This window comes from Cervus canadensis, chromosome 9, assembly GCF_019320065.1.
Source record: "Cervus canadensis isolate Bull #8, Minnesota chromosome 9, ASM1932006v1, whole genome shotgun sequence".
In the NCBI taxonomy this organism is placed as follows: Eukaryota; Metazoa; Chordata; class Mammalia; order Artiodactyla; family Cervidae; genus Cervus; species Cervus canadensis.
The window spans coordinates 72,851,122-72,877,053 of NC_057394.1; the positions used below are offsets into that span (position 1 = coordinate 72,851,122).

The window sequence follows — 25,932 nt, forward strand, 5'->3', positions numbered from 1 at the left end:
ATGGCCCAGGAATATTTCCTGAATATTTCCCAAGCATCCAGGTGATTCTTCTTATCAGGGACTTTTGGAACTCACTGCCCCAGAGGGAAGGGACCCTTCAGAGGTGGGGAGAGGCTGATGTTCTGACCACTCTTTATTGATCCTGCTTCAGGGAGGACTCGAAGGAAAAAGCCTTCCCAGGAGGGAAGCTTGTGGGCTGCCTCACTGAGAACAAACAAGAGAAGAGCCAGGCTTCCAGTGGGCTTGATTTCTTTATTTATAAACCAGTCTTCCAACCTTCCTGAACTTCTTAACACAAATTCATCTCGGGTGGTACAGTGTGTTATCCCGACAAGCTGGGAGTAGCAAACCCTATTTTATGTCTTTGAATGTTGCTCCCAATCACTAACCTTGAGAGCTGGAACCATCGTGGGGGGGGGGGGGGGGGGGGGGGGAGGGGGGGGTGTGCCTGAAAATTTAAAAAAAAAAAAAAATTAGTTTTAGTCCTAGAAGCCTTTAGATCTCCCCCAGAAGAAAACAGTGTAAAGTTACCCCCTTAGAACAGATCATTCGCAGATTATACTGTCATGTGGCAAATTTTCTCCTCTATTTTTTAAAATCAGTTCATCAGAGTCCTTTTTTCCTTGGTAACCAAAATAGCACAAGATTAATCAAAGAGCAAAAGTGATAATATAGATGCCTCTGTAATCCTGTGCAGCTTTCACACAACTCTTAATTGGGAAGGGTGTGAATATATATATATATATATTATATATTCTGTGTTGTGTACGGACACACACACACACACTGAGAATGCTAATAATGGTCTAAAATAGCAGAGTTTTTCCAGTCCAGCATTTATACTACATAATAACATTGTAACACACTGCTGTGCTTTAAATGACAGCAAACGGGAAATTTTCACTCATTATACATTTCAGGGCTGCAACTCTGTGCAGGTCTTTTAGTGTTTGGGGAGATTTATGATACATAAACCTTCTGATATGGTTGGATTTCAGCAAGGCTTATGGATTTAAAAAAAAAAAACAAACACCTTCTGATCCTCACTGTGAATTCGCATCTCTCTCAGCATTTTAGAATGACGAACGTATGCCCTGTAAAAATGATGCATTCTTTATCCCACTCCAGAAGCCACGCAACCAAACCAAAGGGTGGCTTGAAGGCCCCACCACTCCAGATTATTAAATATTTTGGATAAGAAGTGTCCAGTTGCCCTGGGCAGATGGGGCCATGCTGATGCAGGAGCTTTGCAGGATAAATACATTCAGTCTTTACACGGTGGACCACTGATTTCAAAAATTATATTAAAATTCTTACTCTTAAGAAGCTGCAAAGTAGCAAAGCTACTCTTTGCTTGCTTTGTTAGTTTTTTTTTGGGGGGGGGCAACTTGAGTCCCTCCATATCCATGTCTATGCTCTCCAGAGTGCCTCCTTTCATGCACAGAGCCCCAAGTTCAAGTGTGCTTGGCTGACCACAGTATAGCAGCCCCCTACCCAATGTGAGTGTTTACAGTTTTAAACATAAATCCACATTCTGGAATCCTAATGTAGAGTCTTATGGTAACACACAACAATGAATTATCAGAGACATGTAACATTCACAGAGTATATAACAACATAAATATTTAGCAATGGAGTCTTCTAAGTTTTGCAACCTCATGTGAGTGAACAGACATCTGACATCTTGAAGTCAATGTAATTCTGCACTGAGCTTATGAAGACTGTGAAACTGAATAAAGGAACATACTTTCACAACCACAAGGAGTTATTACTATGCAAAATACAACTAAATGAGTATTTTCCGTATGTATGATTCCCACTGATGGAAATTATAGATACAAAATAAAAATTTCCAGTGTCTGTTCTGGTGCCTGTCTTAGTAATAGCAACAGCAATTATCACAAAGAATTCCACAAACAATTCCACAAACATAGAGTCATTAAGACTATAACATAAGTAGGAAAAAAACCCCAAGAGGCAGAAATATGTTACAAATGGCATCATAATACATATTTGTCTTGCTATTAAAAGTTAAAGTCTTCCAGAACTTCTCCATATATGACTTAATTCATCAATAAATGTGATTTTCATTGGTTAAAGTGAAATGAAATAACACTTAGCATATTTTTGCCTCTGGTTGTAGAGATGTTATACATGAAATCTAAACTGACTTTTTTTTTAAAACTTGGTGCTTTTCACTTTATCTTTTCAATATGTAAAATATCTTCTACATAGCTCAGACTTCACTTTGCCAGTTTCTGCTGGCTCCGTTGGTTTCATGGTTTTGTAAGAGAAACAAAAGTGCAGAGCCCTGATCCAGCTTCCTCTGCAAGGCCACCTCAGGTGAGTTAGGCCTCCGGTGTCCAACAGGGTGGCCTGCCCCACCGAGAAGCCAGCTCCAGGTTCATCAAGCGATCTGGGTGAAATTCTTCACCATGCAAGCATTTCTGTCAGCATCAACTCCTACATTCACACTAAAAGCATCATGAACAGAAAAAGAAATCAGGGCTGAAGGAGGAGGAGAACAAGGTCTAACTGGTGAGAAAGAACAAAATGGGCATTTCTTTCCGGAGGTGCCTGCTTCCTGTGATACTTCCCCTGAGGGAAAACTTCAGCGACCACGGCACTGAAGGATTATTCCATTCAGGAGGAAAGGTTTGAAAAAGTGGACCTTTGCGAGGAAATACTGCAGACTTCCAAGTTGGTGAAAGAACTCCCAGCGTCGCTTGGATACTCCGGGTAGGAGGAACTGGAGGAGATGATATTTTTGAGCCTCTGGAGGGCGATGATTAAAAGCAGGAGCAGAAAGGCTAACAGGCTGAGGAATATGGACACATAGATGTAGACATTTGACAGGTGGCCCGAGGACGGGTCCACCGATGTGGACAGGGATGTGGGAAACAGCTGGAGGAAAGTTCCGTTATCCACACTCCCCGAGAACGCAGAGGAAGAGTCAGGTTCAGACATCTTTATGGAAGGTCACAGAATGCACAGTGTATGAAAAGTCAGTTTCACACAGGCGTTAAAAGGGACAGAATCAGCATTCCTTCTGTCGTGATAGCATCAGCAAACACTGCAGCACAACACAACTTCTCAGTTTCCAAGCAAAGGTGGCAGGTACCAGGTGTCCTTTGACACTGCGAAAACAAACAAAAAACCCCAAACAACTGAGTGCATTATTCAGAAAGAAGTCACATTGACTCTCATTTCCAGTTTTCATTTCAGCAAGGCTTAATTATAAAAATCCACCAGGGAGGGAAAAAAATGAAGTCACTTTTGTGTAATGTTCCTGACTTTATGTTACAAATGATGATATAAAAATGCACTTTTATTTGATCTCATAGTACCCTAGGTGCCAGGTTTCTCCAAAATAAAAAGGAAAGTACATTTCTGGTGTGTTCCATCTGCTGAGATTTCAACAGATGCTCCAAGCCTGCTCTGAGAATAGGACCCCAAAAGTTAGCTGCAAACCTTCCTCCTCCAGAAAATGAATTCCCTGCACTGTCCAGCCCACCAGCACAACTTTTTTTGACCAGTATTTCCTTCTAGCATGCTTTGGAGAACCACTGCACATGTAAGCTTGCTTTTCATACTTTGCTGACTTGTTTATAAAAACATATCTCTTTGGGATCGGGGGCCATTCCTGCATATTTGTTTCCTGTTAGGTCTACCTCTCTACTCTGTTCTGCATATTTTAGGCACTGAATAAAAACCTTTAGATTGATAAAAGTTGGACTTCCTCTTAATAGTAGAAAGAGTACTAGGTTTGCTGTCAAGAGCCTTAAGTTTGAGGCCTGAATTCTCCTTTATCTTTGGGAAGTTAGGCAAATTGCCTAGCTTCTGAGCTTCATTTTTCTCATCTGTAAAATAGTGTAGTACTGCCCTAACTGCACACTGTGTTATGCAGGGATCAAGGTAATAGACAGGGAAGCACTCTGAATTGTTAAAATTGGGCCAAAATGAACTCAGTGTGTGTGTGGGGGGAGGTTCATCTGTGTGTGGGGTGTATGTGTATGTGGTGTGTGGTATGTGTGGGGGGTATGTGTGATGTGTGTGTGTGTGTGTGGGATGGTGTGTGTGGGATGTGCGGTATATATGGAGGGTATGGTTGTAGTGTGGTGTGTGTGTGTATGTGGTGTGTGTGTGTATGTGTGGTGTGTGAGGGGGGAGGTGCGTGTGTATATGTGTGGTGTGGGTGTGCGGGTACGTGAGGTTTGTGTGTGTATGTGTGTGTGGGATGGTGTGTGTGGGATGTGGGGTATATATGGGGGTGTGGTTGTAGTGTGGTGTGTGTGTGTATGTGGTGTGTGTATGTGTGTGGTTGTGTGAGGGGGAGGTGTGTGTGTGTATGTGGTGTGTGGTGTGTGAGGCGGGAGGTGCATGTGTATATGTGTGATGTGTGTGAATGGCTGCAGGGAAAGAAATGCTCTTGGCCATGTTCCCCTCCTTATGTGGTCCCTGTGAGGAAAGCCGGAAACAAAGTGGACGGAGCTAGGCAGGCACCCTGGGAGGGAAGCTGTGTGATTCTGCAGGCTCCAGGCGTGGGTGTGGATGCCGTGTGTCTCTACCACCCTCTCGTCCATGACTGGAGAAGTCCCAGCCAGCTTCTACCTAGTCCGTGTGGGGGCGAGGGAAGCAGCCTGAGGGAGAATGATCCCTCCGATGGATGACTCTCTTTTCTCAAATCCAGCAAAGATGCTTTTCCCAGCTCTTTATGGCATTGGACCATTTGGTTGTAAATTTCCAGGTTCCCTTGCATCAGATGTAGTGAAATGCTGATGCAAAAAACATCCTCTGTACCCTGGCTTTCCCTTTCCCTAACCTCTGCACTGCATTTTACCTTGACAACTTGCCTTTTCTTCCATTCCTCAAATCTAATTAAGTGACTGATTCCTTGAGGGGCTGACAGTGGCCCTGTGACTGTAGCTGAGCGGCACTAATGATCCCCAAGAAGGAGGGACCCTCTGAGAGGGCTGCCCTAGCGGCAGTCAAGCCAGTTAACGATCTCAGGGACTCCTCAGAGGAGGCCACGGGACAAGCTCTTAGTATTTCTTAAAATAATTAGACTCCCACTCCTCATTACACTTTGGTGATTTTAATTCCATTAGGCTGCTATAGGCTTCTAAGGATCCTTTGAAAAAAAGAGAGAATCACAGCAGGATTACAAACATGTCCCACTGATCTGGTAGTAACACCATGCCTTATACAGCAGATAAGTGCCCTAGCCATTCATCTGTAGGGAAAATAGCAGCATCTCAGAGACAACATCCTGGAGAAGGGAATGGCTACCCACTCCAGTATTCTGGCCTGGAGAATTCCATGGACTGTATAGTTTCTGGGGTCGCAAACAGTCAGACACAACCGAGTGACTTTCTCTCAGAGACAGCATGGTGCATAGGAAAGAATCGTGTGGACTGAATGGAAAGAAATATTCAAGATGTTCTGGTAAGACCTCCTAAGTCTAGCTGAGGAAACTAAGAACAAAGATGCTGATCGATATGGCAAAAATAAATGTATCTAATTAGAAGATAAGCCAGGACTTACACCTTTTATACCATCCGGTCTCAATTTTCCTATCCTTTGGTAGTAATGATTTTACATCTTCTTTTTCTGGCATCGGTAAGAAGGTAGGGGCTGTGCATTTTGTGTTGCTCTTCACACAAACTAGTTTGTAGGGGTGGCAGAGTGGAATTATCATTCCCATTTTGCAGATGAGGAAACTGATCTACAAAGAAATTGTGATTTACTCAGGGTTCACAGCTAGTCAGTAACAGAGGACAGAGAGGAACCCATGCCTGAATCGTATTCTTACTTTCCTCAGTTGGGGTAGGAAGAGAAAATGATGACACTCAGTTAGTTCCTACCTGCCATTTAACTTTGGACAAGCTCACAGTTCAGTCTTGATATTTGTTTTCTCATCTGTCCAATGATACCTTTTCTACCTCTCCACAAGCTCCTAAGTTAGGATGTGACACTGTGTCCAAAATCATGCTTTGAAAATAATAAAAGGCCATCCAAGTAAAAGACCAGTAGATATAGGTCCCTCGAAAGACTAGAGGGACTTCCAGGTCTCTGCTAATCCAATAATTCTGACACGTACAGGTGATACATTCAGCTGAAATTGGCTGAGTTTTCTAAAAACCACCTTTGCTACCCAGCTCTGTATCATTTTCTGGAGGTGGGGTTGGAGGCTCCGAATCTGTCACTGGCAATTCAACGATAGAGCTCACAACTGGCCCCCAGACCAATTGCTAAATCCAAGGTATCTATTTACAATGTAAATATTCCAAGAGTACTTTTCACCTCCTGAAGATCACCTTCTTTGAGACAAAAGCCCATTGTGAGCCTCAAATGTCTATGGAAGAGTTTATGGCAACTGAGGCTGAGAAGATTTGGGGAAAGTGACCTTCCAAGTGGCCTTGGGAGATAATGGTAGAAATGAACAGATGACAACTTGCATCCTTATTCAACATTTCACAATTAAATATCTTCTCTAAATATCCTTCCCCCAATATTTTAGATTTACTATTACTTTCAGAATACTATCTAATTTAAAATGACAGATCTACAAACTTCATTTCACTCTTCTAGTCTGAAACAATAGAGTGTACGCACTGTTAGAATCATTTTAACTTGATGACATGACTTCTCATTTTCTTAAAAATTGATAAGTCTTCTTTCTCTCTGGTGAATGTTTTGAGTCTGTGTATAATGCTGAGGATGACCCAAAGTGTATGTATTTAGGCACTGAGCAGTTTGAATGAGGCTGTTGGTGGTACTGTGGAAACAAAATCAAACAAGTGTGTTTCAAGATGCTGCTTCTTGGGCTGTTTCTCCCAAACAGATTAGGTTCAAAGGAAAAAAGAAAGCAACTTCATCTGAAATGCATAGCCTTGACCCATCCAGGGGCAGCGGAAGCAGACTCGCATTTCACGTGGCACTTAAAAGCCATGTGAGGAATGTGATGCTTTTTTTTTTTTTCTGACCCATTCTCAGAAAGTGATTTTTTTTGAGAAAGGGAGAAGAGACAGAGAGATCACATTATAAATGAAGATCCGGGGAGATGTTTCAGTTCATGGTCAGCCAGCTATCCCTTTGTCTCTTGGAATAAAAAAACGTGCTGGGAAGAAATCTAGAAACGGCAGTCACCTCCTGAAGCGAGGAAGGACGGGCGTGTAATCTCACCTGAGCCCAGTGGGGTGGGGAGTCAGAGGAACCACACAGACAAGGCAGGCCTGGTGGAGGGGGCGGGTCTCTGTTGCCTGTCACTGTGACTCCCAGCCTCTGTGACTCCTCTGAGAGAATGGAAGCGTTCCTTCCCATGGGGTGATTATGAGGACTGTGAAGCTTTGGAGGAGCAAAACATTCTCTCTGGTGTGTGTACCTTCCGGCTTGGTGAAAGGAAGAAGATCTGATAAGCCCTCATCCCTGAGTGCCCTCCCAGAAGCACTGCAAGACCCCTGGGCGGCCAGCTTGTGGGAGGGGCCTCTGCCAGGACCTTGACTTCTACAGTACAGTGGCAGATTAAACCCAGCCTACAGTCAGCCTCCGCTCTGGCACAGCAGTCTCTGAGTTTCTGACCTTTATTTAAATACATTTCTATGTGAACAGCAACCCTTTGAAAGGTTTTGTTGTTGTTGTTGTCGTGGAAAACTGGGACAAGCTGCTTTGTTCCCTTGTGGACATTATTTAAAGAGTGCCCTAGCTGTTGGGATGTTGAATTAACAGTTCATCCTTATCACGCCCTGCTGTTTCCTCTCCAAAAGGTGGGCCTCCCAAACCATTAGCAACAATTTGATACAGTATTAACATGCATGGTAAAGGCTCTTTCCAGGTCTACAAATGTAAAATTTAATTGTATAATGTAATAAATAGTTTTAGATGATATATTTGATCTCTTTCTTTGTAGGACATGTAGAAACTACCATTTCCAGAATCTGGAGGAGAACTTATCATATCTTAGCACAGTTGTTTTTAGTTCTACTTAGAAAAGAACATGTTTTATACAGGACCTTGAACTTTCCTTTACAATTTGCATGATTTTCTTTTCTCTTAATGCTTTTTCTTCACCTAGTGGCCTTTTAGGTCATTCTAGGTAAGAGAAGGTAGGTGCTGACAATACATACTTGCCACGCACTGCAAGTGAAGATTTAAATGTAAATCTTCACTTGCAGTCAATGGCAAACACTTATCCCTGGACTTGCAATAATGAAAATAAAGTTTATTATCTTACTGCTAACCTTATTCAAAGCTGATTAAGCCCATCCATGCATGCATGCTAAGTCACTTCAGTTGTCTGACTGTGACCCCATGGACTATAGCCCACCAGGCTCCTCTGTCCATGGGATTCTCCAGGCAAGAATACTGGAGTGGGTCGCCATATATTTGCTTATTTACGAACTGCTCCTGCTTAGTCAATACAGCACTTTGGGAGAAGAATTTTGTGTGAAAATTAGTGGAATCTTATTATGATTCCCTGTGTCAGCACAATAAAAAATAAAACCAAGTACAGAAAAAAACTGAGTCTATCTGCTATTCAATGTGGAATTAGCCATTTCATGAAAAGAAGTGTGGAGAGATGAAGTTTCTGAATAACACCCTGGAATTCACGGTCTGGTCTGGATACACCCATGCTAAGTTGTTTCAGTCGCGTCCGACTCTTTGCGACCCCATGGACTGTAGCCCGCCAGGCTCCTTTGTCCATGGAATTCTCCAGGCAAGAATACTAGAGTGGATTGCTATGCCCTCCTCCAGGGGATCTTCCCAGCCCAGGGATGGAACCTCCATCTCTTCTATCTGCTGCATTCCAAGTGGGTTCTTTACCACTAGCACCACCTGGGAAACTCCCCTGGACTGGATAATGGCAGCCAAAAAATTAAAACGAACAGTCCTCTTTATCTGTGGTTCAAAAGAATGATGAGAAAATGTAATCAGAACTTTTTCATAGTACTCTGGTGAAATTAAAGAAATGTTGGAGTAACAGCTTAGTATCTGTGATTTATTTTCAAAACCAGTTTCTAGGGTAGGTCATTAGGTGGCTTTGGATTCAGTCCAATCCCTTATTATCTCTCTTTACCTCAGTGATGGCTTTTATCTCTCTGGATTAGCCTCCAGCTCAGTAAAATATTTCCTCAGCAAAATAATTAAATTATTTTCAGAATACTTTTATGTTAGGCTAGTTATTTTGTTCCGATTCTTTAAAAATTAGTTATCCACATAAGGTATAATTCACAGAATATTCAGAATATACCTTTCTTGATATGCAAAACAGTGTAGATTGAATGAAATTAAAAAATAAAAAACACAAGAAACTATTTCAAAAGGAGATAGGAACCTAAGTGTTTTGACCATCTATCTTGTACAGCCTCAAAAGCAATATGAGTTCCCTTGCATCTATATGATATGAGTTCCCTTGCATCTATAGCACTGTTTTCCTGGCAAAATCAAACTATTATTTGTAATAAAGTTTTGCTACATTTGTTGTGAACATTTTTATGTCAAAATCTCTGCCTTAGTAAGAATAATTATTTTTAAATGATACACCCTTAGAAAAAAGAGAGTGTAAGTGGATAATTTTCTGGACAATGATGCATGATGCATGCGTTCTCAATCGTGTCTGATTCTTTGCAACCCCGTGAACTATAGGCCACCAGGCTCCTTTGTCAATGGAATTTTCCAGGCAAGAATACTGGAGTGGGTTGTCATTTCCTCCTCCATGGGCTCTTCCCGACCCAGGGATCAAACCCAAGTTTCTTTCGCCTCCTGCATTGGCAGGCGTATTCTTTACTATGGTGCCACCTGGGAAACCCCCATTTTCTGGATTAAAAAGGTCAAATATAAAACCAGTTTTAGGCATAGTATTTTCATGATTTTTTAATGATGTTTAGAAAAGACCAAGAAGGGGTCTACCCTGCATTTTGGGAAGATTGGACCCATCTATGTTATTAACACAACTAATCAAATCAAAATGAGAAAAGTGGCAACTTAAAGGTTGAAGGAAGCAGGAACTGGTTCAGAAGTAGCAGAACATGATAGTCACTTTCAGGGAGCAGGAAAAAAGATTATTGGCTAAACACTTGATTTAAAGAAAAAGCAAACAGTCAGAGAAATAATGACTTGAAGATCACAGGCAAGGTTGAAATGAATCAGTGTGAAGAAAGATGGGAAGAAGCAAGATCGACCTTTCAAGATGTTACAGAATTTTTAATGAGGACTTTGAGGTGCAACTCCCTTCCTCCACTCAGCTCTGATCATTTCCAATTTTTTTAGAAGAATATTAAGAAAAAATATATGTATTTTTTTTAATTCTTAGAGCAACTAGTATACAAAAAAATCTTATTTTTTAAATTTTTATTTTTGCTGCCTGAGGGCTTTCTCTAGGTGCTGTGCAAAGGCTTTCTCTAGCTGTGGTGAGCAGGCTCTAGGACATAGGCTCAGTAGTTGTGGCCCATGGGCTTAGTTGCTCTGGGGTATGTGGAATCCTTCTAGACCAGGGATCAAACCTGTGTCCCCTGCATTGCAGGATGGATTCTTAACCACTGGACCACCAGGGAAACCTGCTTGCTTATTTTTAGTAAGACGAGACATGTTTGAAAAAATTCTCAACCATGCTCTGGTTGGAGAACGATGCTCTGGCTGGAGAATGGCATTTTCTCCTTTCCCATTGCCTTTCATTCTATCTCCACAATTTAAAATAATTTGTATTAAGTTTAGCTTTTGTCCAATAAGGAAATGCTCCTAACAGTCTCCTTATGGAATATGATATTTAGAAAGATTTTGTTCTTGTAAACTTAATTTTGCAATTGCCATAAGTCACTTTTTTAAACCTTTATAGGTAGACCACAAGGTATTCCCACTCGACTCTCTCAGGCTCCAGGGGCCTTCGAGTGCCCCTAAAACTGTTCTAAGGAGACAGGGAAGAGCTTGGAAATATGGGATTTCTATAAGCTTTGATAAAGTCCACTCTAAATTAAGCAGATTCCTCTGAAGTAGGCATCTATGAGCCACTGGGACCATGCAGCGTAAGAAGAAAGTAAATGAGCTTGTCCAACTCCTGACCAATGCCACTCTTTATTCTCTTGCTTTTATTGTTATTTTCCTTTTTAAATGCACATTCTTCTGTTTGTGACTAACCTGATCCCTCTTTCTCTACATTTCCTTCCATCTCCCATAGGTATCTAAGCTAATGTGTTCAGTGAAAACTTTTCTGATGGCATATGCTTCTGTAAATGTCTATTATTGTTTTGTGTATACATTATCTTATAATTTTTCATCTGTCTTGTAAATTTTCAACTTATAAGAATGGATATATAGTAAATGTTTTATTCACTTCATAAATTAAATCCCAACTTAATTTTCCATTAAAATATCTTTGTAATTGAGGTATAGGGAAGACAGGAAGATAAATTATCTAATATATCCACTTCTAAAATTTGCACCTAAGAATATGCCAAAACCTAACAAACTATTCTCTTATCTATAAAAATCACATGTACAGGTACAGTTTGAAAAAAAAAAAGTGATGATATAGTTTGTTTGAAAAGAACTTCAGTATTAGCAAATTAATTAAACAGCCACGATTTATTTCTATTTCTCTGTTGACAACTATAGTCATGTATTTGTTTAAACTAAAATGCTTTATAGCCTCTTCTTAGAAATGGACTGGAATATGACAAGTATGTGTGTTTTAAGTCCTGCATTTCCCAGCAAGGACTCAAGCTCACAGAGTCTTCCATCTGATGACATTTTCAACCAAGCATTTACTTGAATTAATAAACCATCGTCCCTCATAATACAACTACAAATAGAACCTTAGTTGATTACATAGTGTGTACATTGCCCAATCCTCCTGGATATTAGCCCAGTGCTTAGCATAATATAATTCATACATATGGATTCTACTAAAGGATTCTCATTCTTCCAGTCCTCCATGGCTGACAGTCAAAGCATGATGATGCTTTCCACAGTGAAACGGGTATTTAAAAATAATAATGCTTGGTAATTGGCAGCTTAGGCAGGCTAAGTTTTGGCTACATCCAATTTTGGCTGTATTACATTATTTAGTATTCAGATGAATACTCAGAGAAGAAAAAGTAGGATGCAGATGTCGAGATTTATCCTCTAATGCAATGAAAGATCTTTGGACCCATTAAAAGGAAAAATAGCTTTGTTATAAAGGACATTATTAGGACAACTGGGGAAATTTGGGCATAGACTGTACATTGGATAACTGCATTATAGCAATATTAAATTTCTTAAGTGTGATATAGGAGAACGTTATGATTATTAGGAAATACATGTACAAAGTAAAGTGTCATAGTTGCAGCAACTAACCCTCAAATGGTTCAGCCAAAATAAAAAAAATAAGACATACACACATACAGAAAGAAAAGATGATGAAACAAATGTGTTAAAATATTAGCAATTGATTAGTTAAAGGATATATAGGTGTCCATTGTTATTATTCTCATAGTTTTTCAGTAAGATTGGTTATCTTTAACATATACGTTAGGGAAAGATGGTTTATCCCCAAGGGTATTAAGAAAATATATTTGGTATAATATGCAGTAAGTCAGTAAAAATGTTAGAAGCTTCTCAATAAATACAGTGATTAAGCCTGACTTTTCAGTGGGCTTTGGAGAAGTTCAAATATTTGCTGCACCATCAGCTTATGATGCTCAGAGGTACAGGAAGTGAAGTCCCAGAGAAAGAGAGGGAGGACATTTAATACACCTAGGGAACTGGATCTGAAGTGAAGTCTCAGAGAATGAGAGAGAGGAGGTTTAATGCACCTAGGGAACTAGATCCATAGTGGCAGGACAGCCTGCCTGAACACCAGGAATGGTGTCTGGCCAGCCAGCTTTGCTCATGACTTCACTCCACCAGTCACTGGTCTGAATCTCTGTCTGGACCTCCAGATGAACATAAGATGTTTGATGTTCATCTTATGTCATCAGTCATCCTCAGAGGCAGCCCAGGATATCTTTCCTGCACTTTAAATGCCCAGTCAAAGGTAGGGGCTTTGTAGGTATCCTGATTCACAAAAGAGTAGTTTTCTTTCTTTTTTAAAATGATTGAGATATAATTGACATATAGCTTCCCAGGTAGTTCAGTGGTAAAGAATCCACCTGCCAATGCAGGAGACGCAGGTTTGATCCTTGGGAGGGGAAGATCCACTGGAGGAGGAAATGACAACCCCTTCCAGTATTCTTGCCTGGGAAATCCCATGGACAGAGGAGCCTGGCGGGCTACAGTTTATGGAATCGCAAAGACTCAGACACGAGTGGGCAACTGAGCATGCACCACTCTTTAGTATAGTAGTAGTAACGACATATAACATGGTATTAGTTTTTGGGTGTACAACATAATGATTAGATATTTGTATATTGCAAAAGGATCACTATAAGAAGACAATATGTGCCACCACCCAAAGTTGTAATTTTTTCTTATGATGAGAACTTTTAAGATATTAGCAACTTTAAATATACAATGCAGTAGTATTAACTATAGTCAACATGACAAATGTTATATCCCCATGACTTACTTACTTTATAACTGGAAGTCTGTATCTTTTGACCACCTTTGCACATTTCACACACCTCCCACTAACCAATTTGTTCTATCTATGAGCTTGTTTTTGTGTTCTTTAGATTCCACATATAAGTGAGATTGTGTGAATTTGTTTTTTGGTCAGACTTGTTTCACTTAGTATAATGTCCTCAAGATCCAAGAGAGAGTCATTTTCTATTGAGGACTAGTGTGTTGGCAGGCTCTGGGGAATGTCACTGAGACTCACAATAGCCCGTGAGGTCCAGGTTCCACACAAGGCCCACAGGAAACACAGAAGCAAATAAACTCAGCAAAAGTGGGAGACTTGATTTAGGCATCAAGCATCAAACAGTCTTCAAACTCCAAGTTCAGCAGATCAAAGAACTCATGCTCCCTACAACTCAAATCTAGCAGCCACCTCCATGATCACCCAGGTTTGGGTGAGCCTTCTACTGTGGCAAGAGGAATAAACCCAAATACATGAACTCTCTTATAATCCAGGGTCTGCATCTTTGGAAATAGGAGCCAATAAACAATTTTTAAAGACGGAAACTGCTGCTGCTGCTGCTGCTGCTGCTAAGTCGCTTCAGTCGTGTCCGACTCTGTGCGACCCCATAGATGGCAGCCCACCAGGCTCCCCCGTCCCTGGGATTCTCCAGGCAAGAACACTGGAGTGGGTTGCCATTTCCTTCTCCAATGCATGAAAGTGAAAAGTGAAAGTGAAGTCGCTCAGTCATGTCCGACTCTTAGTGACCCCATGGACTGCAGCCTACCAGGCTCCTCCATCCATGGGATTTTCCAGGCAAGAGTACTGGAGTGGGTTGCCATTGCCTTCTCCGAAGAATGAAACTAGTCATTGAAAAATGCAGCTGCAAATTTTTTTTTTAAAATATGGAGCATTGATATTAATAGTGCTTTTCTTCAGTCATAAGCAATCATATGACTGAGGCTCTAGGTAGGTACCCTAAATTGATGAGTACCAGATGAGTCAGATTTTAGGCAGAGGTTAAATAAAACACCAACCATATAAGGAGACAAAGTGCCCTCTCAGGGCTCTGAAATTACTCTTCTACCAGGATTCCCAAGTTCACCAGGGAAGGCAGGAGACAGAAATGAGGACAGTGTGTCCTTCATCAGGAAAGCATGTTCCCTCCGAAACTTCCCATGGTCCTGCTAATCCTTTGTGTAAACAGAGCAGCAGAGCTTGCCTTAACATTCTCTCATTCATCCTTCCTTTCTCTCTCTCAGGCAGCACCATATACTCAAAAGTCTGGCTAACAAAAAGAATGTCTATGTGTTCCTTGTAACATGGAACACCATGATATGGCAGACTATCAAATGTAGAGGAAATCAAGTCCCCGGCAGCCTGTTATTTAAGATAACAACCCAGGACCAAAATTTGTCAAAGACAATATGGAAGCAATAAACAAATGTAGGCTCCAATACTCCCAGAATGTATTTCATTTTTAAAAATGGGAAGAGAAAAAAAAATAGGAAGAGGTCAAATTGAAAAATAATTAATCATTATTTGTAGAAAACAGACTACCACACTGATGGCCTATATAAAAGACTTATACATTCTTTTAAAAGTACAAATAAATATGACTTTACTCATGAAAATCTCGAGTATCTTTTATATAAGATTTAACAGACTTTGGCTTTGTCCTTTATGAAGGTTGAGCTCTCCACTTTACCCTTTGAGGTTGTGTGCCCTATGTTGCTTAATTAAAGCTGTAGGAACACCCTTAGAAGCACACATTCACACATCACTCATTTCTCTTACATCTAAGTGCTTTTTTATTTCAGTGTGTGTGCACTGGGTGTAGAGGCAACATCATGCCAGAAGAGTGATGAGCGGTGGCAGGGGGTGGTGCGGGGATCCCCACGTCATTATGGAATGAGAGGAGGTCTTCAGAACGTGACAGGCAGAGGAAGCTGGATCTGACATGCTTGTACAGGAGAAAGGATGCCCAGACAAATGAGTCTGGAGAGACAGTAACACAATGAATGGTAGCAGCTGATAGGTATTCAATAAAAGCACATACTAGTTGTATGTATGTGTGTGTGTGTGTGTGTGTGTGGTACAGGGGTATTTTCTCTAATCTTCACATCTCTGTACTGTAGTTATTATTATTCCTTACCTTGCTGTAACCAAGGAGAAAATTAAGGATCAGAGAATTCAAAAGCTTGCCCAAGGTTACCCAGTCACTTAAGAGGCCGGATTGGAATTCAAATCTATATCCCCATGTCTCCAAATTTTCTGTTCATTCCATTTCTTCTCTCCGGGGAGGTTGAAGACAAAGGAGGAATAAATTTGAGACCTGTGGTCATCAGTGATGCTCACGTTTCTGCTGTCCTTCCCTCTGTCCAGACATGTTGTAAGGCTGCATGTTTGTGCCCCCTCTGAAACGAGGGTGGCCACATGACTTGTTTTGATCAATAAAATTTGCAGAAAATTTTACATGCGTCCCTTGTGGGCATAAAATGTAAGACTACACGTGAGGTTTGCCACATGCCTGCCTTCTGCTCCAATAACTGTGTGAATTTGCTTCTCTTGTGGCTCAGCTGATGAAGACTCCACGTGCAATGCGGGAGACCTGGGTTTGATCCCTGGGTTGGGAAGATACTCTGGAGAAGGGAAGGGCTACCCACTCTAGTATTCTGGCCTGGAGAATTCCATGGATTGTATAGTCCATGGGATCACAAAGAGTTGGACACGACTGAGCAACTTTCACTTTCACCTTTCTTTCACATGTGAGATTTGCTACATGCCTTCCCTCTGCTGCAACAACTGTGAGGTTGGGCCAGCTTCTGCCAATCTGGGTTCCTGCGTGACCAAAGCCAGTGCATTCACCCCTTGCTGGTTGTGTGAGCACTTAGTGTGAACCTGCACAAATGGAATAATGGAGAACTGCATGAATTACTATATATTATATTAAAACTCTCTTTTGGCACTGCTAAGAAAGAAGGTTGTAAAGCATGTTTTTGGCTAGCTTTAATTTCATACAAGAGTGAGGTTTAAAGGAATGAGAGTGAGCTACTGATACAGCTACACACATTCCCTGACAAGTTGGAGCATTCAGTTCAGTTCAGTCGCCCAGTCATGTCTGACTTTTTGCACACCAGGCTTCCCTGTCCATCACCAACTCCCGGAGCTTACTCAAACTCATGTCCATTAAGTCAGTGATGCTATCCAACCATCTCATCCTCTGTCGTCCCCTTCTCCCGCCTTCAATCTTTCCCAGCATCAGGGTCTTTTCCAATGAGTCACTTCTTCACATCAGGTGGCCAAAATATTGGGAGTTTCAGCTTCAGCATCAGTCCTTCCAATGAATATTCAGGACTGATTTCCTTTAGGGTGCATGAAGAGGTGCTATTGTATATGGACAGTCCTGCCCAGTGGTCACTTTAACCTGCACAAATGGTTTCAAGAGGGACTAAAGTGAAAGTGAAAGTCACTCAGTCATGTCCAGCTCTTTGTGACTCCAGAATACTGGAGTGGTAGCCTTTCCCTTCTCCAGGGGATCTTCCCAACCCAGGGATCAAACCCAGGTCTCCCACACTGCAGGCGGATTCTTTACCAGCTGAGCCACCAGGGAAGCCCAAGAATACTGGAGTGGGTAGCCCATCCCTTCTCCAGCGGATCTTCCAGACCCAGGAATTGAACAGAGTCTCCTGCATTGCAGGCAGATTCTTTACCAACTGAGCTATCAGGGAAGCCCTCAAGAGGGACTACGGGAGGGGCAATAAAGACATGAAGACTAACTCAAGACCCCTAATGGATAAAACAACTCATTATACAAGTAATGGGATAGTGGTAGTGACTTTGGTTAAGAAAACTATTCTTTGATACAATCAATGATTCACTCAACAACAACTTGTTAACCATGTACTATGTAAGGTAAGGTGATAAAATATTACTATATGTGCATGAGTCTAATGCACATGCATATTTTTATAGTGACCATCTTGATTAAAAATTCTAAAAAACCTTTCTTGTATTACCTACCTTATATGTCCCTTGTTACATAGCTACATGCTACTTTTCCAGTCTCATTTTTCTCTTGTCCCTGAGAATGGTGTTCCAGGCATATCAAACTATTACAGATTTCCCATATATTTTGAATTCTTATATTTAATTCTTATATTGGTATGTCTTCTCCCCAACTCCATCCCAAATCCAATTTGTTCATTCTTTAATACACTGCAAACCTTCCTGCCTCTGCCTCATCTAGTAATTCACTCATAATATAAATCCCTACCTATTTTCTCTAAGCAAATTTCTGGCTCCTTCTTCTGTATTCTCAGGATACTTTCTATATCTTTCTACAATAGCATTTTTCACATTTTATTATACTTGTTATATTTGTTGACCCACTGGTCTGCTTTGATAGACTATGTACTCTTAGAATAGAGGACTAATCTTTCTATCTATGAATCAGCAATCTCTGTTATAATGATGCTCTGTAAGTATTTGAAGGAAAGAAGGAATCAAAGGATAAAAGAAATGAGAAACTTGAAGCTTCTTGAAGAGGTAGTTTCTATTTACTCTACTTTTGGATCCACAATAATATTTATTGAATGAAGGAATAAATGATCTTGTATTAAATCATACTGATTAGGCAAAGGGTAGATATTCAATAGTAAAAAAAAATGATGAACATGCCCTAAATTTATAAATATTTTAGTTAGGGCAATAAAATGAATAGTTCCATGCTCCAGAGCAAACTTGGACCATACTTTTATCAAGCAATTGTGTCTCTCAACAATATTCAACAAAAATTTTATTGAGCTTCCTGTCCACCAGGATAATGGAGGAATCTGCTGTCAACACTGAAATATATTATCATGAACGTAGTTGAGTGGCTGGAATGAATGTATTCTGAAGAGAACAATAAAAATCAAAAGGGAGTTTACCATAGTGAATCAGTGAAGATGTGACTGGATGTGGAAACAGGATGCATTGTGTTTTTTTTTTAATGTAAAGTTAAAGTCTATGATAATCCCATTCTTTAAAAATTACCGAGTCTCTTACAATCACAGTCCTTGTCTCTCTGCTCATCTGTGGAAGTAAAAATGGTCAAGGGCACTATGCTGATCACTGTAGGGAAGGGTATTATAACTAGCTGCATACAGGAACACCATGTTTTGTGGTGCTATTAGTCACTCTATCTCAAAGTTAAACATACCTTCCCCTCAAAAAAAAAAATTTTTTTTTTCAATGGAAAATGAGCACTGGAAGAGAAAATGTTTACATTTTTACAAATTTCTCAATTTAACTACAAAGCCCACCTTAGAGATCAGTGCTACTATTCGAATAAGCCACTTGACTCCCTCAGGAATAGGTGGATTATGAGTCCTTGTGAGAAGAGGAACTTCAAAGCACTGCTTCCTTCATCAAGAAGGTTTTACTACCAAAAAATCACCCAAACTAAAAAGTGTGCTTTCATGCCTTATTTGATTTATATTCTGGCTCAAGTTCCGTCTCTCCTGGTGAATGAGTAATTAACAATTCAAGCGCTGGTGCGTGAACTGTACTTTGAGTAGCACTTCATCTTGATCGCAGCCATGGTAATGTGAACAGTGATCTCCCCTTCAGTATTGTGTTAGGAAACTGATCCAGACTTCCGCTTCTTAGAAAATAATAAAGGGGATGAAAACAGAGGAGCACAAAAGAAGCAATTATTTTCTCTTCTCATTCACTGAACTAACTTAAGACACTTTTCATGCATCTAACTCGTTCCTTCTCTCCTATGTTTATGCTCAATATTGACTTTCCTCTATGAAAGGTAAATTATATGTATTTAACTATACATTAAAGGATAATTTTGTTTAAAATAGAATCAAGGAGTTGGAAGTCCTTAAAAATCAAGAAACTGATGTCTCTGAAAGTTAAGTGAATTTTGAAGGTTATTGATTATACTCCTAATGGAAAAAGAAGGCAGAAGGAGACAGAAGCCACAAAATGAGGGCCTAGGACTCCTTTTCCAATTTTAAGTCCAACTAACTCAGCTGGCCTGGGTGGCCAACAATAGGAAATCAGATGAAAAACAAATTAGTCAATTTCTTTTGTTATCCAGAGGTTAATTCATGATATCAATCGAAATATGTGCCAGGCAGGGTCCAATGGATAAATATAAGATCAAACTTGATAGAAATGACAAATGAGGACAGAATGAAGGATCTTGGAAACTAATTCAGTTGAACCAGGCCACCTTTATTGACAAGGAATCTTTGAAGGTCTGAAAAGCATCAATCAATATTACACTGTCAATCTAAATGGCATGGTGCCCATAATCTAGCACTTGAATCATGAAAACTAAGGTCAACAAGCTCACCAATGACTTTCTCATGAGGAATTGTTAGAATAATCAATTGGTTGCCAAGGCATGTGAGGGGCATGAGGAGATGGTAAATATTTTATTTTTTGACCTGGGTTCCTTCTGCATGGGTATGTTCAAATTGAACACAAAAAATCATAAATTATGTACTTGTGACTTGTGTACTTTCACTATGGATGTTAAGTAACAATAAAAATTATCTTTTTAAGTGCAAAAAATATGTTGGGCATATAGAAGATACTCTGGATCACAGTGGGGAATATCTACTACTTGTTGGATGAATTACTTAGTCCTTTCTGTTTTACTGAAAAAGTGCACAGCATTATAGGTCAATAATATAAATAATAAATTCTGAGAATTTACCCTATGGGGAAAAATAAGACAAATTTAAAGGGTGCATGCACAAAGATGTACTTTGTAGCTGAACACTGGAACTACCAATGAGTCAAGGATTGGTTAAACAAATGATGGAAAGATTCTACAAATAGGGGATTCTGGTATAACCAAAAGAATTATGTTTTCTAACATGGAAAGACGCTGCACATGTCTGGCAAAGTCAAAAAGTAAACTTTAGAGTTGTGCATAGTATGATTCTGTTTTTATAAAATAATTACCAGCCTGGCTACTGCTGCTACATGCACACACACACACACAATTTTAGTGACATGCAAAAACCAAACCAAACTAAACTAAAGGAGATAAGAGGTTATGTACCAGGTTTCTAACATATGGTTTTGTTAGCAGGTGATATTATGGGTATGTTCACATTCTATTTTGTGCATGTCTGCATCTGAATGTTGGTACAAGAAAATGAATCTTAATCAGAAAATACAGGTATTTTCATTAAGAAATAAAAATAAAATTTAACAATAACTTATGCAGTAAAATATTACTGATTAAGCCCAGAACTCTTTTCTTTCTCCCTTTCCTTCTTTTTTGTAATGTATATGCTTAACACAAGCCTTTAAAGTGGTTCATATGAAACCTTTTATTTCAATGTTTAAGACTCTCAGGCTGAGGCCAGTAAGTCAACCTGTCCAAAAGGACGTGACTGTACTTTCTGTTACAGTTGCCTTTTACAGCTTGTTCTGAATGTTCTGTTTAAGAAATGAGAAGAGTAAGTTCCTCTGCTATAATCCTGGTCACAGGAAAAGTGAAAGTGAGTAAGAACCAAACCAGCATGACTGGCAATAGTTGGTAAATTGCCAGACACATCTGATGAGTACTAGATGACCATGGCAAAGGAAAGCTGCTGTCTTGGCTACCCCAGGGGGCAAATATGTTCCCCGAATGAATATCTTTAGTGTTTTGACTGTGATTTAAGTCAACTTCTTGTCTTTGCGAGTTTGAAATAGGTTCTTAACAGCCACCTATCCTTTTGTTTCCCATCAAAAACTGTATTCAGGTCTGTTACCTTCTTACGTTACCCTTTTTAACAACTATTATAGGCTTATAATTTCCACACCTTTTCACTATTGTCTATAATAATGCCAGCATCAAGATCAAGCCTGTAATATTGTACAAATCATATATCTGGAATGACTGAAAAGTGAAAAAAGTGAAGTCGCTCAATCGTGTCCGACTCTTTGCGAACCCATGGACTGTAGCTACCACGCTCTCTGTCCATGGGATTTTCCGGGCAAGAGTACTGGAGTGGGTTGCCATTTCCTTCTCCAGAGGAACTTCCCGACTCAGGGATCGAACCTGGGTTTCCCGCATTGTAGGCAGACGCTTTACCGTCTGAGCCACCAGGGAAGAGACTGATCTCCCATCTTAATACAACTTATGCATGTATGCTAAGTCACTTCAGTTGTGTCTGACTCTGTGCAACTCCACGGACTGTAGCCCACCAGGCTCCTCAGGCAAGAATACTGGAGTGGGTTGCCACGCCCATGGGATCTTCCTGACCCAGGGATCGAACCCATGTCTCTTATGTCTTCTGCACTGGCAAGCGAGTTCTTTACCACTAGCGCCACCTCAGAGAAGGAGATGGCAACCCATTCCAATGTTCTTGCCTGGAGAATCCCAGGGGCGGGGGAGCCTTGTGGGCTGCCGTCTATGGGGTCGCACAGAGTCGGACACGACTGAAGCGACTTAGCAGCAGCAGCAGCAGCGCCACCTGGGAAGCTGTTACAACTTCAGTTCAGTTCAGTCGCTCAGTCATGTCTAACTTTGACCCCACGGACTGCGGCACGCCAGGCCTCCCTGCCCATCACCAGTTCCCGGAGATTACTCAAACTTGTGTCCATTGAGTCAGTGATGCCATCACAACTTAATAGATGACAATTTAAAAGTTAGGAACTCAGAAAGTATTTATGACAGTCTCTCTTGTTCCTGATGTGAATTCAGAGGGTTGAAATATTAACACTGTTTTGGCTAGATTGTGCCATTTCATGTTTAGATATACTGTTAAATTGTATATGGCTACTTGACCATTCAGAACCCTCATTTTTTTGTTGCCAAAATTTAGTGTAGACTAAACAATGACTGTGTCTTGGTTCCAAAGGTGAGCATGGATTCTATTCATAGGGAACTCTTGAAGGAGTCATTCTGTGTCTGAGCTTCTCAGAACACTCGATCCCACAGAGACATCTACCACAAGTCAGAATCAGAGGTGCTGAGGCCCTAGAATGTGGCTCAGTAGTCTACTACCCTGGACCTGAAAAGGCCAGTGGATGTACTGATGGACTCCCCAGCTCTGCATCAAAGGCTGGTCCAAATGCAGGTATCATGGATTACTGTATCTAGGCCTCTGGCTTGATTTCTCTAGGTATATCTGTTAGCTCAAAGGAATCCTGCCAACTCAGGCACTTAATTTGAGCTTCCTCTCTGTTGGATTCCCTAATTCCATTAATTAACTTAAAGACTTTATTATTATTTTAGTTGTCATTAGGAACAATAATGAAACAGTCCATAAAAGTTAAGTCTGTGATGCTTTGCACTGATGCAGTAATGTAATAGTACAGTATGTTCCATATATATCTCTCTGAAGAAAATGGCATTCTTCTGGCACACTATTTTTTGGCTTCTAGTTTCTTTTAACAGATATTTACTGAATGGCTCATGGGTGCCATGGTCCAGGCAAGTGGGACCTATATAGTGCCTGATGTCAAAGGCTTTTCATAATTTTCAGGTTCTTAAATTTCTATTTAAAAACCCAAAGGAGCAAAAAACAAAAATTCAGCCATAGTTTTACTTTTTGCTTTTACCTCATAACTAAATCTTTAAAAATATATTTAAATATATAGATTCTACAAACTTTTTTTTAAAAAAAGGAAAAAGAAGGATATTAAAGTACAAGTACAGGGAGAAGAGTAAGCCCAGAGAAGGAGTATTATCAAATGGGCTGAGACTTGATTTGGAATAGAGACCAAATCAGAGAATTTTGTCTGTGATGGGCTAATCCTTTATTCTTAGCATAAATGCATTGGCCAAAGTTTACTTAATGATTAGTATGATTACTCGTTCTCACCAATCAACTCTGTCATCCTTCATCTGCCCTCATTAAAAAGGAAACATATAAAAAATACTCAGGAAGCCTGCGAATAAGCCCTCTGATAGATCTGATGCCATACACCAGCACATTATGTATCTCTTTATATCACAGACATCCAGGAAAATCTGTTGAATTGAATTAACCAGTGACAGGGAGAACAGAATGGATCTTACCTTCAGTGAGGCTTCTTTAGAGAACCATAAGGGTGAGCTCTTCAAAGCGCTTTGCCTTTATGTAGAGGAATCAAAGATAGTAAATAAATAAGCCAAATAAATAATAAGCCTCCAACCCAAACACAGAAATGGAACACTCCACCCATTTTCTGGAACTCACTATTCCCAGACTACTTCTGAGGTTGGCAGACGGTTCCCCATGCCTGATGCCAAGCATTTGAAGGTGACTGGGGCATCCTCTGTGGGGCTGGTGTCGATGCAAGACAGCCTCACTAACACTTCAAAAGGCCATTTGTCAATACATTACAGATCAACTGTGTGCAGATTACAAAGGGTGTGCATGTGTGTATGCAGGGATGAAGGTGGGGGTAAAATGCCTTTATACTTAGCAAAATAGTGCCAATATATTTAAGCATGCCTCGGAGCCATATCACAAATAAGCTAAAACACAGAAGCTAGTTAAATATACCTTTTTTGTCTTTTTAAGGAGGATGTATTGGGCTTAATGCATTAGGGGGTAAACCTTTGAAGAAAAGGCTATCACTTATTTTGCCTCTTTTCCTGTTGATAAGCAACTGTCTTGACAGTGAATCTGTAAAATCTAAAGTGAAAAGCACCTGGAAAACAAAACGAAACAAACAAACAAAAAAAGGCCTTTCGGGGCGTTGTCCTTAGGGTGGGCCCGGGAATCCTCAGGACATAATCGCCGCCTGTTTCCCGCCCTTGGCACCTGTAGTCTGGGCTGAATTAAATGCGAAGGCTGAGACGTCCTGCAGCCATCCGATCCCATTCTCGCCCGCAAAGAACCACCCAAGTGCTTACTTCAGCACAGAATTTTCCAAAGGAAATTTTACGAGCAGAGGAAATGAAGGACAGTAAGAAGCGGACCCCATCCCTGGAGTCTGGCACCAAACCCAGGAACAGCGGGGCCCCAGGCACCTGGCGGTGGAAAGCGAGCGGGTGCAGCCCGCTCACCTGGCCTGGGACCCAACGAGACGAGTCTGTGAATGGAGGAGTCCGATGCTCCCCGCAGGACTCACCTTCCTCCTCAATTAGAAATCAGACCATCTGCCCATGATCCACGGACCTCGGGCGGAAAACGCGGGATTCCAGCGTCTCATCAGATCAGGGAAAACCGGGAGGAAGCCGGTGCGTTTTCCAAGAACAAGGACTCGGAAAACCGCGGCTGGGGAACGGCAGCCTGTTCCGCGCCAGTAGAACTTACTCGGATTTGGAGCCGCCGGGGACCGGTGAAGACGCACGCGAGGCAGGTAAGGCACAACGCGGGCGCTCAGTGTGCGCGCCGCGAGTCCTCAGGAAGGGAGGGGTGACCCTAGAAATCCAGGTGGGCGCCCAACACGCACGAGCTTGACCGCACACACCGCAAAGGCAAGAATAACCTTTCTCGCGAAGGCGAGCGTGCACCCAGAGAGACACGCTCCGCAAAGTGTAGAAGTGCCTGCACTTGAGCGGGGGAATCAACCCATCTCTGCAGCCGCAGACGCGAGGGCAGACCTCCCCGGCGCCCCGTGTCCGGGATAGAAGCGGGTCATCCCGGGACCAAGGACACGGCGTCCTGCTATAGCCCCGAGGAGTCACCCGGAGAATAGGCAGAGACGGGCAGCGGAGGCTGCTCGCCTGCACTAAGGGGACACATTCGGGGGTGACCAGAACAAGGAGTTCAACCGCTGGGAGCCAGGGAGAGTTTGCGAGGCGGCTCGGGAGGGAGCGGAGCCTCTGGGACCCGAGGCCGCCCCAGGAGAGGAGTCGGGGTGTCGGTGGCACAGGGCGAGCCCCCTCCAGCCCTCGGCACCCCGCGCCTCCCCGGCTCCCACTCCTCTGCCTGCGCTCGCGGGCGGCGTCGGGAGTCCCTCACTGACCTGCGGATCGGGGCGCGCGGATGTCCCTCGCCGGCTCCCGAGCTCGGGCTGGGACGGGGCTGCGTCGAGCTCCTCGCGGACGCCCCGCGTCTCGCCGATCTGCGCAGGAGAAGCGGTCGGCGGGAATGGTGGAGCGCACCGGTGCTGCGCGCGGCTGGGGCGCACCGGCGGGCGGCGGGCGCAGCGGGAGGCTTCCCTCCGCCCCACAGCCGCACAGCCAATGGCGGCGAGCGGGGCCCACTCCCCGCCGCCCCCCAGCCTCTGCTCGGGCGGGCTCTCGGTGCTAGGACTGGAGCCAGGCTCTGGCAAGGGAGGAGCTTGCGCCAGTGTCGGAAAATCCTGGAGCGGGAGGAGGCTTTTGCGCAGGGAACCCCATCTGGGGAAGGCAGATGTGATGGCCTCAACTTTTGTGCGCGCTTGTGTGTGTGTGTGTGTGTGTGTGCGCGCGCGCGCATTGAGGGAGACGACGCAGTTCTCTGGGGACTTGGGGACCT

At 42.0% G+C, this 25,932-nt stretch overlaps 1 protein-coding gene across 3 annotated transcripts; it reads right to left on the reverse strand.

Annotated features, from left to right (window-relative positions):
- Positions 1 to 232: 232 nt before the first annotated feature.
- Positions 233 to 25,795, reverse strand: SERTM1 (serine rich and transmembrane domain containing 1). 3 transcript variants are annotated; one of them, XM_043478072.1, is made up of 4 exons: positions 25,439 to 25,795; positions 24,028 to 24,175; positions 23,559 to 23,613; positions 233 to 3,137 (listed from the first exon to the last, which is right to left on the reverse strand). In XM_043478072.1, exon 4 carries the CDS (start codon positions 2,965 to 2,967, stop codon positions 2,644 to 2,646), a length of 324 nt encoding a protein of 107 aa, XP_043334007.1. In that variant the 5' UTR covers positions 2,968 to 3,137; positions 23,559 to 23,613; positions 24,028 to 24,175; positions 25,439 to 25,795; the 3' UTR covers positions 233 to 2,643. The 3 variants fall into 3 exon arrangements, with proteins under 3 accessions (XP_043334007.1, XP_043334006.1, XP_043334008.1); XM_043478071.1 differs by lacking the exon at positions 24,028 to 24,175; XM_043478073.1 differs by lacking the exons at positions 23,559 to 23,613; positions 24,028 to 24,175.
- Positions 25,796 to 25,932: the final 137 nt, after the last annotated feature.

Coding starts and splice junctions, on each gene's coding strand:
- SERTM1 (XM_043478073.1), bottom strand. CDS start 2,967: ATGTCTGAACCTGACTCTTCCTCTGCGTTCTCGGGGAGTGTGGATAAC.